The sequence below is a fragment of the Sander vitreus genome, chromosome 4, assembly GCF_031162955.1.
Source record: "Sander vitreus isolate 19-12246 chromosome 4, sanVit1, whole genome shotgun sequence".
NCBI classification, from domain to species: domain Eukaryota; kingdom Metazoa; phylum Chordata; class Actinopteri; order Perciformes; family Percidae; genus Sander; species Sander vitreus.
The window spans coordinates 15,610,980-15,623,881 of NC_135858.1; the positions used below are offsets into that span (position 1 = coordinate 15,610,980).

Sequence of the window (12,902 nt, forward strand, 5' to 3'; positions counted from 1 at the left end):
AACTTCATAAGATAATACTATGGACGTATTAATAGAACACATGGTGAATTACAACCATTAGCTATATCCATTATTACAGCTAGCTACATGAGCTCGGGAGAACAGTCATGTGAGCGGGCGGGCGCAGTCCCGTGGCTCTGCTCGCGTCCACTATGCGCGTTCATCATGCCATATTTAATAATTCTGGATTCGCTTCTAGTGAATGTTAAAAATGTTAAAAACGTGACGTTTTAAACAATGACCCTTTCAGTGTTCGGGCTGGTAAGTTGATATACCCAGAAACAAATTATCCGCTGAAATATAGACGTTTCTTTCGCCATGCAAAGTCTATGTGAAAAGTCTTTCTGGGCCATGGGGTGCAGTACCACCATTATCCGCTAAGCCCATGGTGGCTTTCAGACTTGACGCTCTTCCTGGGGGCTTGGTACTGTACCACACTGATAAGCCCTGCCCGTTCAACAAACTTAGCTAGCTATATCTGTTTTCACTGTAACGTTAGGTGTGTAGCATTAATTAGTCCGACAAAACAACATAGCTACATACTGTAACGTTGCAGACTGTACGGACAACAACTGAATGAGGGGTGAGTAACATGTTCACGTTAACGTTACACAATATGACAGCAACATTACGTTTAACGTTAACTGTAACTTTGACCTAGCTAACTGTCCTAAAATACCTCTCTCACATCCAGCCCGAAGAATATTGGATTTATGGATTGTGCAGATATTATTATTTGAGTGTTTAAATCAGACACCAGCCTTGGTCTGACGGTGACGTCGGGTCCCTGGCAAAAACATGTTGTTTTGTTTTTTTATTATTAATTAAATATTTTTTTTACAATGGAAAAAGCAAATGCAAGTGTTGTTTTTAAATACAACAGTTGTCTGACTCTATTTGGTTGTGACATTATGTGATCAGACCGTCTGCTGGGCATTCGCAAAGATCCTAATTACCACGACCTAGTAAGCTATTTTGCAAAGGTTTATATAGACAATTCAGCATCCTAAAAACCGAAAACAATTTTTGTACAACAAAAACATTGTTTGTAAGAGCTAAAAGCTTTTACCACGCTGTTTGATCGCACTTCTGGGACAATGTGTTATCTTCAGGGCCTTCTGCTAGAGTCAGGTGACATAAAAACTGACAAATTCTTATCTGACAAGGAGTTGGGTGAGTGAGTCTGAAACGGGACTTTTAACAGGGCAAAGGAGTAAGTTAACAACTTAGCTAACTTGAGTGGACGTTCAAACTACGGCCATTTAAAGTCTCAATAATTGCTGGGTATAATCAATATTTCTCATATTAACAACGGCCCACATACTTGTACGTGAATGAGGGTCTTTATATTAGTGATGAACCCACAGAGAAAATGAATTATCACGTGACTCTGTCAAGTAGTGAGGTTTAATGCCCAGCCCTAGCAGAGGTTGAAGAGCTAATGTGTCCTGCAGAACATGTGGCTGCCTATGCTTGGGATGACTGCCCTGCCGCACCTGGGGGGGCTCATTGGCGGTTACATCACACGCACACAGGTGAAGACCTGGTACACGACCCTGAAGAAACCATCATGGCGCCCACCAAATGCAGCATTCCCTGTCGTGTGGACCTGTCTGTATACAGGCATGGGGTAAGCATAATCGTGACAGGCTCCTACAGTCTCTGAGATCTACAACTGCAGTCTTTTATTCTCAGTGATGCAACCTCCTTATCTAAATGATCCTTTTTAAAATGTTGTTATGCAGGTATGGCTCCTACCTGGTGTGGAAAGAGCTGGGAGGCTTCACTGAGGATGCTCTGGTTCCACTGGGACTTTATGGGCTGCAGCTAGTACTGAACTGGACCTGGACTCCTATCTTCTTTGGTGCACACAAGCTGAAATTGGTAAGTTTCACACATAAGCGTAATAATTGAATTCAACTGGGAGACCAAATGGGAAGATTATGAGGGACGACAGCTCAATATCCTATATCCACATGTCCATTTAACAACCTTTCTCTGCCCAATTTAGGCACTCATGGAAATTGTTCTTCTCACGAGTACCGTCGCAGCCACCATGGTGTCTTGGTATCCCGTCAGCCGCACTGCCACACTGCTGATGGCGCCCTACCTGTCCTGGCTGTGCCTCGCCACCTCTCTCAACTACTGCATATGGAGGGACAACAGTGAGGAGAAAGAGGAGTAGGGAGACAGTTCTGTGTGCTTTGTTTCCAACTCATGTTTCTTGTCATTAAATTGCTGCACTGTTTCACTGCTTAGCTTTTAGTTTTAGACAATGTAAAAAAAACAAAAAAAGATACAAAGAAGTCATGAGGTCATTGAGAGATAGTGTTGTCATAGTTTTTCTTGCTTGCCATGTGCAGCAATGGGGCGGCAGCATAATACACACCTTAGCCTTACTCTGAGGATAAAACAACCTGCCTCTGATCCATCTTTGTCATTGTTTTGTTACCCAAACTGGATAGATCCCTGCTAAAATTCAAAGCTCTTAATGCAATATTAATCAGGCTACTTCTTTAAATTGAAGTGAATGAGAATCACTGTCATATTGTGACGGCTTTTGTATGCAACTATGATTACAATATGGACTAATAAAATAATCTCTTGGGAGTTTGTCAAGTGTAAATTGCATTGATTAGCTTTTTTAAATAAATGTCATTTATAATGAAGTATTGTTCCTTGTAGTTACTGCTATAACTCAATACAAATAAAGATGTATATCCAATTGATCACTAGTGAATACAATAATAATTGGAGATAGAGGTTATCTGGTGTTGTCTTCCCTTCAACCTTGGAAAAATTTGTTTTTGCTTTTTCCAACATTTTAAATGTTTACATTTTTCTTCTACACATTTTCAGCGCTTATTTCTACTTCCCATATTTTCTGATATAAAACAAATTTAAAACGGGTCAATGTGACCCGAGGTCAATACGAGGGTTAAAATCTATTTAAAGTATTTCAGTCTAATTTATGTTTGTGGAGGGAATTCCATTTCAATCACCCTTCTTTATATTTTGTTTTGTTTTTGATCCCTTCAAAGCTATAGGTGACGCAATCAACATCTGCAGAGTTAAAATAATTTGTAAAGAGCCCTAAAATAGAGTAGAAAAATAACAGTCCATAAAGATCACAACAATAGCTTTATTTATATACATGCAATGAGAAAATAAAGGAAAGGAGATTTTTGTGGGGAGGTTATTTTCAGGAGCTTTCTCTGGAACGTCTTCTGGTGATTTGGAGAATCTCTCCATTAATGTTTTCCACAAACCCTTTTTTTCCTCGTCCATCTGTTGCACATTCCCTGTACAGAGAAAAAGTCAACTGTAATAAAAGTGTGTTTCATAAATAGTTATGGACATAAATGTGATGTTGTGGGTACATACCTGACAAAAGCAATTTACACTCTTCCACTGTAACTCCAGTAAAGCTTGTGTCTCTAACGCGAGGAAACTGAGCATACACAAACACATTTGGATTAAATATATTAGTCTTTTTTTTTTTTTTTTTAATAGATTTCACACAGACGTACATACTCATAAAATAGCTAAGTGAATACATTGTTTGGAGGAGTACTTTCTGAAGAGGAAACAGTAATCTAAAGTGCTTTTCTAGCACCAAACTAATGAGACCTTTGTACTAACTATAAAGTATTTAATTACCCTTATAGAACGCTAAAAATGAACTGCCAAAATGTTTTCTTTACAGTCTTTGCACGTGACTGAGAAGGTAGTTCTTAGCTGATACATTTCATGTTACAGACCGGAGGGGAATGTATTGTCCACAGAAGGATTTCTCTTTCATCTGTTGCATTTACAGGGAAAGGGCAGGCCAAAGCACATGTGATATGTGAATATATACTCTACTTACTCGTTGTCTGTAGAAGTTGTCATTAATGCGGACCAAACTTTCATACATGTGGTCGCACTTCTCTGGATCTGAGATCTAGTGGGGAACATGTATTGATTGGACAAATGTCAAATACTATAGGAACATCATTTCTCAAAAATACAACTTCAGATATTTCACTGACATTTTATTAGAGCATAGAACAGACGACATTATAAAAGTGAAAACAGATACAAACATTTGTACATCGTGTTGTAAATGACTAGGCAAATTCATTGACATTGAAAATAATCACATTCTATAAATAAATGAATTGAAAATAAAAGATAATTTGTTACATGAAAAAGTCAGATTTCATCAAACCTCTGTTGCTGTTCTGCTTGAATTAATTTATATATTTGTAATAAAAATGTGACCATTTTAAAAACTGACAACACAGGCTCTTAAAAATCAGTGGTGTGAGAAGCTTTTAGACTAAAATAAAAATACCAATGCAACAATGTAAAAATCACTCCTTTCCATGTCAAGGTCCTGAGTATTATCTGTAAGTATCATCAGTATCAAAAGTAGAAATACTTTTAGCAGATGATGCAAATTAGCCCCTCGATGATAAATAATTCATGCTATTATTTATATATATATATATATATATATATATATATATATATATATATATATATATATATATATATATATGCCAATAAATAACACAAACTTACAGTACAATACAGTACTTTATTGTTGTGGTATTTGTTTTATTGATGTGGTTGATGTGTTTAAGCCAAAAAAAAAATAAGATCAGTCATTATTCAATGTTTTAAAACTTATCGATATCAGTATTATCTTCAAAAATCCATAGAGTGAATAGAGCTGTACATTTCTAGTGCAAGAATGTGCAACACGTTGTTATTGTTAAAAATAAATTTAGTGGAGTAGAAAGTACAGTATATTTCTATGGTGTACGTTAATCAAGTAAAGGCCTACGTACAAAACAGAACTATTTCGTGCAAGCACCTCAAAATTGTACTTGTAACTTACACTCGACCACTTATGAAACACTGTTCACATGACGGCAGCATTTCTAGCTGGCTCATTAAAATGTGATAATTGAGAATAAGGTAAAAACTGATACAAAATGAAGTACGTTACATCGCCCTCTAAAGCTGCATATATAATATTGATCATAAAGATCATAAAGAGGGCCAATCAACTTCCAGGGCAGCCAAGGTCGACGGCTGTTATCATGGGTATTATCCACTTAACGTTAGCTTAGCTCGGTGTAAATGTAGCCGTGTGCTGTGTCAGTTACACTAGCTACAGTAACTTACCTGTGTGTTTTCACCCTCACGGAAGGCTGAAGCTACTCTCTGCCGGAGAAACGTCCCCAAATCCCGTGCTTTTTTGGCCTCGTCCCGGGGCCATTCCTCACACAGCTTTAGGAACCGACGGTACCTGGTGGCAGACATCTTTGGACAACGGACATGTACAAAGAATTTCGGGCTTTGACATGTACTTATTCTTCTTCTTTGGGTTTTAACGGCAGCTTGCATCCTTAATGCAACAGTACTGCCATCTTCTGGAGTTGGCTAACTCCTACAGTGTCCAGTATAGATAGATTTTTATTGATCCCAAAAAAATGGGAAATAACGGTGTTGCAGCAGCAAAATATCAGACACACAGCACACGTACAGAGTAAACATTAAATAAAAAATACACATGAAATAATAATAATACTACACAAGCAATATTTAAAATATATACAATTTGGAAAATGAAATGTACAACTGTTTCAATAGATATAAACTTAATGTGCAAGTTGGGGAGTAAAAATGTACAACTGTTTTCACTAGTAATGATAGGATGTAGATAAACCTATTGTGCAATGTTGTGCAAATTGTCAAATATGTCAGATTTTCCTCAGTCCTGTTCTCATTCAGGGGTTGATGCATGATATTTATAGACTGTGTAAGTGAAGCCAAAACATCTCGATCTGCAGTATGTTCTGTACTCCTGCTGATGTTATCCCAAATAGTTTAATTTCCTCCAACATGTCCTTTCTCTCTGATACATATTCCCTGCAAATAACAAGCACACGATCTACAGTTTCTGGTAACGTTACCTCACAATGATCACATCATCATCATCATCATCATCATCATCTTTATTGCTAGAGTCAAGGTCCATTCAGAAGACACAGACATGACATACAACATACATTAAAAAGACAAAGATAAACATATACAGAGAAATAAAAACAAAAGAAACAACAATGCTGCATTTCTATAAAAGACACTAATACCAGTGTTTCCATAGTGATGATTGGTATCGTATGGCACTAAACCCAGGATTTGCCAGCAGCATAACAATGCTGTTCTGGGAGACGTTCAGGCAACAAATGAATTTGTAGATCAGACTCCTCAATAATGCCTGGAAGGTGCTAACCCCTGCATTACAAAACAGGTCACTTGCACTAGAGCACCTGGGTTTGTTGAGCAGTATCCTCATACAGTCAGCTTGCCTTTTTATACTTAGTCCATAAGGGAGCAGTATACAAAGGAGTGCAATATGCTTTAAACAGGCTAATTTTGACGTCATCCGTGCTCATGTGGAATTTTCTTACCAGCATGTTAGCTTGGGCATTTAATATCCGACGCTGCCTGTATATATCCTCGTCATCAGATAACCGATCTGTAATGTAGTGACCCAGATATTTAATTGTATTACATACACTCATTACTTGTCTTGACAGATACAAGTCTGGAAAACAAAGGTCTTTGTCCACTTTTGTCCTACATATCAAGACAGCACTCTTTTTGACACATCATATTTCACCCCATATTCAGAGCAGATATTCAGTAGCTGCTGAAAACCAGCACTGCTGGGAGAGAATAATGGCCAGATCATCAGCATACATGAGATGATTAACCAAGGTGTTACCAATCATACAGCCAGTTTTGCATCTTGTCAATTGGTTGGATAACTCATCAGTACAAGTTGAAGAGTGCTGGTGAGAGTACCCCCCCCCCGCCCTGACGTACCCCATTACTTATCCCAAAGGAGGCAGAGACTGCATTACCCCATTTAACCTGCATACTCTGGTTGGCATGTGATGTTATGTAGCCTATGCTGTTGAGGTTGCTGAGTCCAATTCTCAGCCTGCTTATTGTGACTTGCTCTTTTAGTTTTGTTCCCCTGCTTCTTAACATACCTACTCCTTTTTTGGATTGATGTTTCCCTTTATAATCCCAACGCTGTTGCCATTGTTGACGGACATGTACTGCAAATCGAGTCGGGTTAAGGACGCGTACTAGAAGTATGAGCTTTATCGCACTCCGTACTTGTGTTACATCTAAACTCTTCCTTCTAGTTTCCCATCCTTGGTCCTGTCTGTTTCCCTCGTTGTTGCTGCTTCTGTCGTTGCGCTGCACGTTAGCAAGATGAGCGGGGCAAACGGTAAAAAGGGTCCTTCCTCCGGTGTGATGGAGTGGATCGGTTCAGCGTGTCGATTTGCAACAGATAGAAACGACTTCAGAAGGTGAGATAATGGGGATGAAACGATGTGTGTTTGACGGTCGTTAGCCGCGTAGCTAACGTTAGCACACACTGCGTCCGTCAGGGAGGTTTGTCCTTGTCTCGTCCGTCTCTCTCGGATTTCAGAACTAGTCAAATCACTTTAATATCAAGCCATGTGGCCGCAACGTCCCGTGTTCAATTCCGGTTCATGCCATACCCCTCTTTCCCGTCAGTTTCTGGCTGTATCTTTACTGTTACCGTCGAGTAAATTACAATGTCTGTTTTGTGTTGATGTACAAAATAATTACCATCATCTGATATTATTATAAGTTGAATACAGTGGAAGCCCGGCAGGTCATATTGGCCCCATGGGAGGTTCATTTAGCCTCAGTCTTTTCAGCTGACCTAGAGATGTATATTTCTGTGCTGTTTTGTTTAAAGTTGTAAGAATATACTATCATTTGGGGCTCAGTGCATGTCTTATCATTCATTTTTCAGAAATCTTCTGGTCAACCTGGGCTTGTTTGCAGCGGGTGTTTGGGTTGCAAGAAATCTCTCAGATTTTGATCTGATGTCTCCTCAGCCCGTAACATAACCTGGTCAAAATACATCACCACCGAAACCAGGATGACGGTGAGATCATGAAATCATTTTCTTTATTAGAGCCAGAGGAAGGTGTTACATAGCTATTGGCCAAGCTAATGTGTGTTTATAGTAGCAAGTAACTTTATTTATCATGAAAATCAAGTTGCAATTGAACTGCAGTTCATATGCAGACCAATGTTACAAATTATTTGCTTGAAGAGCTACATGTTTGTAATTGACATGATTTTTGTTCCTTTTAGGTGTCTAGGGACCAACAAAGAAGAAACAAGGGACATGAATAAATGACTTTTGTATGACTAGTTTTACTTTGAAAACAAATCATCTTGTTGACCTAAATCTACTTAATCAGTTTTTGTTGTCCCATAGATTTTGAAATAGCTTTCATTTAATGTTTAAATTTGAATCGTGTGATGTGATTTCTGCAGCTATGTCCACTCAGGAGCTCTTTATTGCTGCAGCTCGTAAATGTCTGTCTGCTGGTAGAAAATCTCTTTCCGTCCCTCAGAGTCTGGATCTGGCTGTTCAGGTCTTAGCTCTTGATTTGGGATTGAAACCGGCTTTATTGTACGATAGCAACGGTGCCGGTGCAGATCAGGTGCAACAGTATTTGAGCTCTTTGCAGTCTTCCCAGCTTGTGTCTAAGTCACTTCTCACACTGGATTTAAATGGAAACACTCTTATTATTAATCCACTTACAGTCAGATCAAATGTAGAATTACTGGTTCATGATAACAACGTGGCTGTTATTGATGTCTGCCACTCGATGGAGAAGCCCACCATCGCTGGCCTGCTCAGAGGAGAGCTGAAGAGCATGACACACGATTTACAGCTTCTCCTGAGAGGGTTTGAACAACTGAAGGAGGCTGAGAAACCTCACTATGTTGGAGAGAAGTCAGAGGAGTGGAACCTGTGCACAGCGTTTGGTATTTTATTGGGTTTCCCCGTCACTTACTGGTTTGATCAGACCAAGAGTTTTGAAAACTGTCTGTCTATGACTCCCCTGATGGTGACTACAGCTTCAGCAACATGGCAGGCAGACACTGCAGGTCACAGATGTTGTTTGTACTCCTTCAGCGTCCCGGCTGTTCTGCTTAAAGCGGTCCAGTCCAACCTGGAAAACTGGAAGCTTTGTTTACAAGAAAGATTTCAGCAGCAAAATGTCCTAAAGGATCTTACAGTTTGTCAATCCACAGTCACTCTGCCCTCAGTCTGTTTGTAATGCAAGCATGAAGTTGTCTTTAAAATAAATTGTTAAAGAATATGTGGTTTTTACTTTATCACTCCATTAAACTGTGTCAAAACAGCATCTTTATGTAGAGTGGTATTCAAACCCTGCGTGAACAACCCACTCTGAGTGACGTGCACATACAACCTACATTATGACACGTGATGAAAGTGATCAAATACATTTCATTTAATGTATGGTGTGCTATACTGCTTTGAAAATACGTATTTTAATTAAGTAAAACAATGTTTTTGTCATGACATTTAATTTGCATCAGTTTCAGGTAAAACATAATCAAACAGTTTGTAATTTCAAGCCTCGTACTTGTATATTTTCATTCTTTAACAATTTGAAAAAAATTGACTAAGCATTTAAAATGTACATCTACTGTATCAATGTCAGCAAAAAACTAAATTCCAGAATCACACCCTTTAATACCAGCTGATTGCAGTATTTTTTTTTCTATTCTCTTTTGAAAAAGTTTCAAAAACATTGTCAAATCACATTTTTTGTGTCTTACCTACATGATTTTAACCTTTGTGCAATAACAGCATGCACTTGCACAAAGAAGAAGATAGCTTAACCCATTTTTTCGATACAATACAGTATTGCTTGTAGCTCACTTCGTATAAACTAGAATTACCTCCTCGCGGTTCTATGCCTCCGCCAACCAGTCAAGTTGCAGTTTATATCCATGTCTGTCCAGACTCTGCACACTGGCTGCGTGGCGTGGCGTTTCTGTTGCGTGCTGGCTGCGTGGCGTTTTCTATGTCTTTGCACGCCAGAAACGTGTCTGACGCGGAGCTGCTGTTCTGTATTGACAGGTGCAATATTTGAAAATTGATAATTATTATTTATATTACTCAGCCGCGCCTGAGACGTGTGTGTCACGCAGGCAGTGTGCAAGCTCTAACCTGTTAACATGGGAGCCGAAATAAAAAAACGGACAAGCTCACGCCACGCAGGCAGTGTGCAGGAGGCCTAGCAATGGCAGTAGACAATGCTTCAAATACGGATGGTGCTGCAAAGAAGCTTCAAATTCTAAAACATGGATGCTTCACACACACACACACACACACACACACATCCTCTACATCTGACATTATGTCACAGTGAAGTTGACCTTTGACCTTTTGGATATAAAATGTCAACTTCATTTCATCTTATTCGACTTTTGAGTGAAATGTTGTCATAATTAGCGTATTAATTCATGAGTTATGGCCAAAAACACGTTTTGTGAGGTCACAGTGACCGTTGAGCACCAAATTCTAATCCTCATCCTCCAAGTGGATGTTTGTGCCAAGGTTGAAGAAATTCACTCCAGGCATTCCGGTCGATAGCGCGTTCGACAACCCGAAAACATAACGCCACAGCTGTCCTCGGCTCGGAGGCATACAAAAAGCATCAGTCGAGTGTTTTTGTTTTCCCTGTCAGAGGCGATGCGTCTGTTGGACCAAGATATTAATCCACCTGACGCAAATCTGTTGTGTGCATGGAAGTTGAATTTTTTTAAGGAAGGCACACTTTTTTCACATGTTCTGCATGAAATAGGTGAAAGTAGATATGTCAGTTTTTGCCCTACTTTGATCATATATACAGTGAATTCTTCTGGCAGAGTAGTGCAGATGCTGCTCGCTCCTTTTACGTGACACAAAAAAAGTAGCGAACAGCTGAGACAGTCATCCTGAAGTAGATCACGTCGTTTACCTGTTTAGGTCTGAGGTAGATTAGACCAGCTTAATGTAGAATATCCAAACTGCATGTCCATGACAGTCAGAGAGGTTGAATGACTGACAGCACTTCACCACAGCGGCCGCTCACTTTCAGCTCAGCCAGGTGATCTGCCCTCGTGGGTCCAATGTTCAGGATGGCAACTGAGATTTTCCGATCATGCGCTGCCAGTAAAAACCTGTACCCTGAATATACCTTGTGAATAACAGAGAACGGCACGATTAAATACAAAAGTCCAGAATAAATGTGTTGTAAGCTAGTTATTTTGACCAAGGTTCTTCACAGATTTTCTAAAAACCTACCTGTAACGATGACCCTGCGACTAGCACCGCATCAGACTCTCCCAGTCTGTCGTGCACAAACTGTACCGTCGCTTTGTTCACAGAGTCTCCAAAAAATGTGACCTCAGGCTTCAGTATTCCTCCACACTGCTCACAGGAGGGAACTCTGAAATGGAGGACCTGCTCGTCCTCTATGAAGACATCACCGTCCGGAGCCACGCCGCCCGTCTGCGCTCTCCAGTCTGGGTTTAGCGCTATGAATCGTGTCTGGAGCTCCTCCCTCGCTGAGATGGAACCACAGCCAAGACACATCACCCTGAGGACACATTTATGAGCACTAATAATTCATTGATCCAATAATTCATTGAGATACCTGTCTACAATTCAATGAAAGGTAATGGGATTTCATTTGTGGTTTGATTGATTTGTGGTTGCTACTGAACTATTAAATAAAATGTTTAAATATTTTGGGCACTACAAATTCAATTCATCTCCATTGTATTTGGGTGGCAACATACATCAAAAGGCAGATATCTCAAAACCTGGGCAAAGAAAGCCATCTGTGTGGCTGCGATGTCATTTGGTTGAACCTTTAAATATTCACCTGTATTTTTACTAATGATAAATTACCTACTGGCACTATCATTTTTGTTTAAACTAATATAATGACGTATCATGCACCAATATGTAACAGTTTTAGGTTTTCCATGAATCCTGGACAAAATAAAACAAATCTGATAAATGTGTCGGGTGTTTCCTCACCTGTGAGAACAGCCGTGGAGCTCAGTCAGTCTTTTCTGTCCCGCCTTTGAATGAAGAGCGTCCACATTCTGTGTCACCAGCCAGTGCAGCTTGCCTCTCTCCTCCCACCGCTGCAGGGCCTTGTGTGCAGAGTTTGGCTGATGGGTGGAGAATTGTGGCCAACCAAGAAAGTTTCTGGCCCAGTAGCGCTGACGGGACTTCGCACTGCGGACAAACTCTGCATACTGCATGGGTCGGCTGTCAGTACGAGCATACAGCCCGACGCCCTCTGAGCGGTAATCAGGGATTCCTGACTCCGTGGAGAGTCCAGCTCCACTGATAACAAACAGGCGTCTGGCTCGGGACACAAAGTCCTGCAGCAGCTCCAGTGAGTGGGCATCAGTGGTGCTGCAGGCGGGTACAAAACTCACCATACCCGCAGGGACTGAGGATGCCCTCCTTACAGGTGCTGTATGCATTGCAAGGATCCGCCGTGGCAATATCATCTACAGCAAGACAAACTGATGATTATACGTAAATAAAACCACACATGTTGTTTACACCGCCTGCTCCGCTCAATGTTCCTCCATAGAGGGGCGGTGACAAGTCCCTGTACAAGTGAATGTTAACAACCAGAAGAAGAAGCTACACAACACAGAGCTAGCTAATACAACTGAATTACAATGTTTAGGGTTAATGGCGTTTCAACCGGTAGCCAACGGCTGGCTAACAGACAATGTCAGCTAGCTAACTTTGCTTAACTAGCTAGGTCAGTTAGTTACTATACCGTATTCGTGAGTTATGACGGTGGCTGCAGTTTAACGTTACTGTAATAACTGGTACAACTAAGTGTCCGCAGCTACAAAGTGTTGGTTGAATAACGTTACCAACAGGATATTAGATGGGAACATTTGTCACAGTGGCAGAAACAGGAAATACCAAGTTTTACGTAACACTA

At 40.2% G+C, this 12,902-nt stretch overlaps 5 protein-coding genes across 5 annotated transcripts; 3 read left to right on the plus strand and 2 right to left on the minus strand.

The window, feature by feature from the left end:
- Nucleotides 1–391: 391 nt before the first annotated feature.
- tspo (translocator protein) lies at nucleotides 392–2,669 on the plus strand. Its single transcript, XM_078248627.1, has 4 exons — nucleotides 392–583; nucleotides 1,455–1,630; nucleotides 1,746–1,884; nucleotides 2,012–2,669. Exons 2-4 carry the CDS (start codon nucleotides 1,458–1,460, stop codon nucleotides 2,183–2,185), a joined length of 486 nt encoding a protein of 161 aa, XP_078104753.1. The 5' UTR covers nucleotides 392–583; nucleotides 1,455–1,457; the 3' UTR covers nucleotides 2,186–2,669.
- Nucleotides 2,670–3,056: 387 nt separating this feature from the next.
- Nucleotides 3,057–5,377, minus strand: uqcc2 (ubiquinol-cytochrome c reductase complex assembly factor 2). Its single transcript, XM_078247296.1, has 5 exons — nucleotides 5,176–5,377; nucleotides 3,869–3,943; nucleotides 3,385–3,451; nucleotides 3,155–3,302; nucleotides 3,057–3,063 (listed from the first exon to the last, which is right to left on the minus strand). The coding sequence occupies exons 1-5, from the start codon at nucleotides 5,311–5,313 to the stop codon at nucleotides 3,057–3,059; spliced, it is 435 nt and encodes a 144-aa protein (XP_078103422.1). The 5' UTR covers nucleotides 5,314–5,377.
- A 1,820-nt stretch (nucleotides 5,378–7,197) lies between these two features.
- tomm6 (translocase of outer mitochondrial membrane 6 homolog (yeast)) lies at nucleotides 7,198–8,297 on the plus strand. The gene is made up of 3 exons (XM_078248636.1): nucleotides 7,198–7,382; nucleotides 7,859–7,993; nucleotides 8,206–8,297. The coding sequence occupies exons 1-2, from the start codon at nucleotides 7,285–7,287 to the stop codon at nucleotides 7,953–7,955; spliced, it is 195 nt and encodes a 64-aa protein (XP_078104762.1). The 5' UTR covers nucleotides 7,198–7,284; the 3' UTR covers nucleotides 7,956–7,993; nucleotides 8,206–8,297.
- A 57-nt stretch (nucleotides 8,298–8,354) lies between these two features.
- c4h1orf74 (chromosome 4 C1orf74 homolog) lies at nucleotides 8,355–9,227 on the plus strand. The gene has a single exon (XM_078248635.1). The coding sequence runs from the start codon at nucleotides 8,355–8,357 to the stop codon at nucleotides 9,183–9,185; it is 831 nt and encodes a 276-aa protein (XP_078104761.1). The 3' UTR covers nucleotides 9,186–9,227.
- Nucleotides 9,228–9,358: 131 nt separating this feature from the next.
- sirt4 (sirtuin 4) lies at nucleotides 9,359–12,852 on the minus strand. The gene is made up of 4 exons (XM_078248634.1): nucleotides 12,732–12,852; nucleotides 11,966–12,450; nucleotides 11,225–11,519; nucleotides 9,359–11,117 (listed from the first exon to the last, which is right to left on the minus strand). Exons 2-4 carry the CDS (start codon nucleotides 12,448–12,450, stop codon nucleotides 10,965–10,967), a joined length of 933 nt encoding a protein of 310 aa, XP_078104760.1. The 5' UTR covers nucleotides 12,732–12,852; the 3' UTR covers nucleotides 9,359–10,964.
- Nucleotides 12,853–12,902: the final 50 nt, after the last annotated feature.

What these genes read in the sequence shown, in the direction of transcription:
- tspo (XM_078248627.1), top strand. Translation starts at nt 1,458, where the DNA reads ATGTGGCTGCCTATGCTTGGGATGACTGCCCTGCCGCACCTGGGGGGG. An exon ending in TGTCTGTATACAGGCATGGG is followed by an intron (nt 1,631 to 1,745) that starts GTAAGCATAATC and finishes GTTGTTATGCAG; the next exon opens with GTATGGCTCCTACCTGGTGT. An exon ending in GTGCACACAAGCTGAAATTG is followed by an intron (nt 1,885 to 2,011) that starts GTAAGTTTCACA and finishes TGCCCAATTTAG; the next exon opens with GCACTCATGGAAATTGTTCT.
- uqcc2 (XM_078247296.1), bottom strand. Translation starts at nt 5,313, where the DNA reads ATGTCTGCCACCAGGTACCGTCGGTTCCTAAAGCTGTGTGAGGAATGG. An exon ending in GTGAGGGTGAAAACACACAG is followed by an intron (nt 3,944 to 5,175) that starts GTAAGTTACTGT and finishes GTTCCCCACTAG; the next exon opens with ATCTCAGATCCAGAGAAGTG. An exon ending in GTGTAAATTGCTTTTGTCAG is followed by an intron (nt 3,303 to 3,384) that starts GTATGTACCCAC and finishes TTCTCTGTACAG; the next exon opens with GGAATGTGCAACAGATGGAC.
- tomm6 (XM_078248636.1), top strand. Translation starts at nt 7,285, where the DNA reads ATGAGCGGGGCAAACGGTAAAAAGGGTCCTTCCTCCGGTGTGATGGAG. An exon ending in GATAGAAACGACTTCAGAAG is followed by an intron (nt 7,383 to 7,858) that starts GTGAGATAATGG and finishes TTCATTTTTCAG; the next exon opens with AAATCTTCTGGTCAACCTGG.
- c4h1orf74 (XM_078248635.1), top strand. Translation starts at nt 8,355, where the DNA reads ATGTTTAAATTTGAATCGTGTGATGTGATTTCTGCAGCTATGTCCACT.
- sirt4 (XM_078248634.1), bottom strand. Translation starts at nt 12,450, where the DNA reads ATGATATTGCCACGGCGGATCCTTGCAATGCATACAGCACCTGTAAGG. An exon ending in CTCCACGGCTGTTCTCACAG is followed by an intron (nt 11,520 to 11,965) that starts GTGAGGAAACAC and finishes ATGTGTCCTCAG; the next exon opens with GGTGATGTGTCTTGGCTGTG. An exon ending in TCGCAGGGTCATCGTTACAG is followed by an intron (nt 11,118 to 11,224) that starts GTAGGTTTTTAG and finishes GTTATTCACAAG; the next exon opens with GTATATTCAGGGTACAGGTT.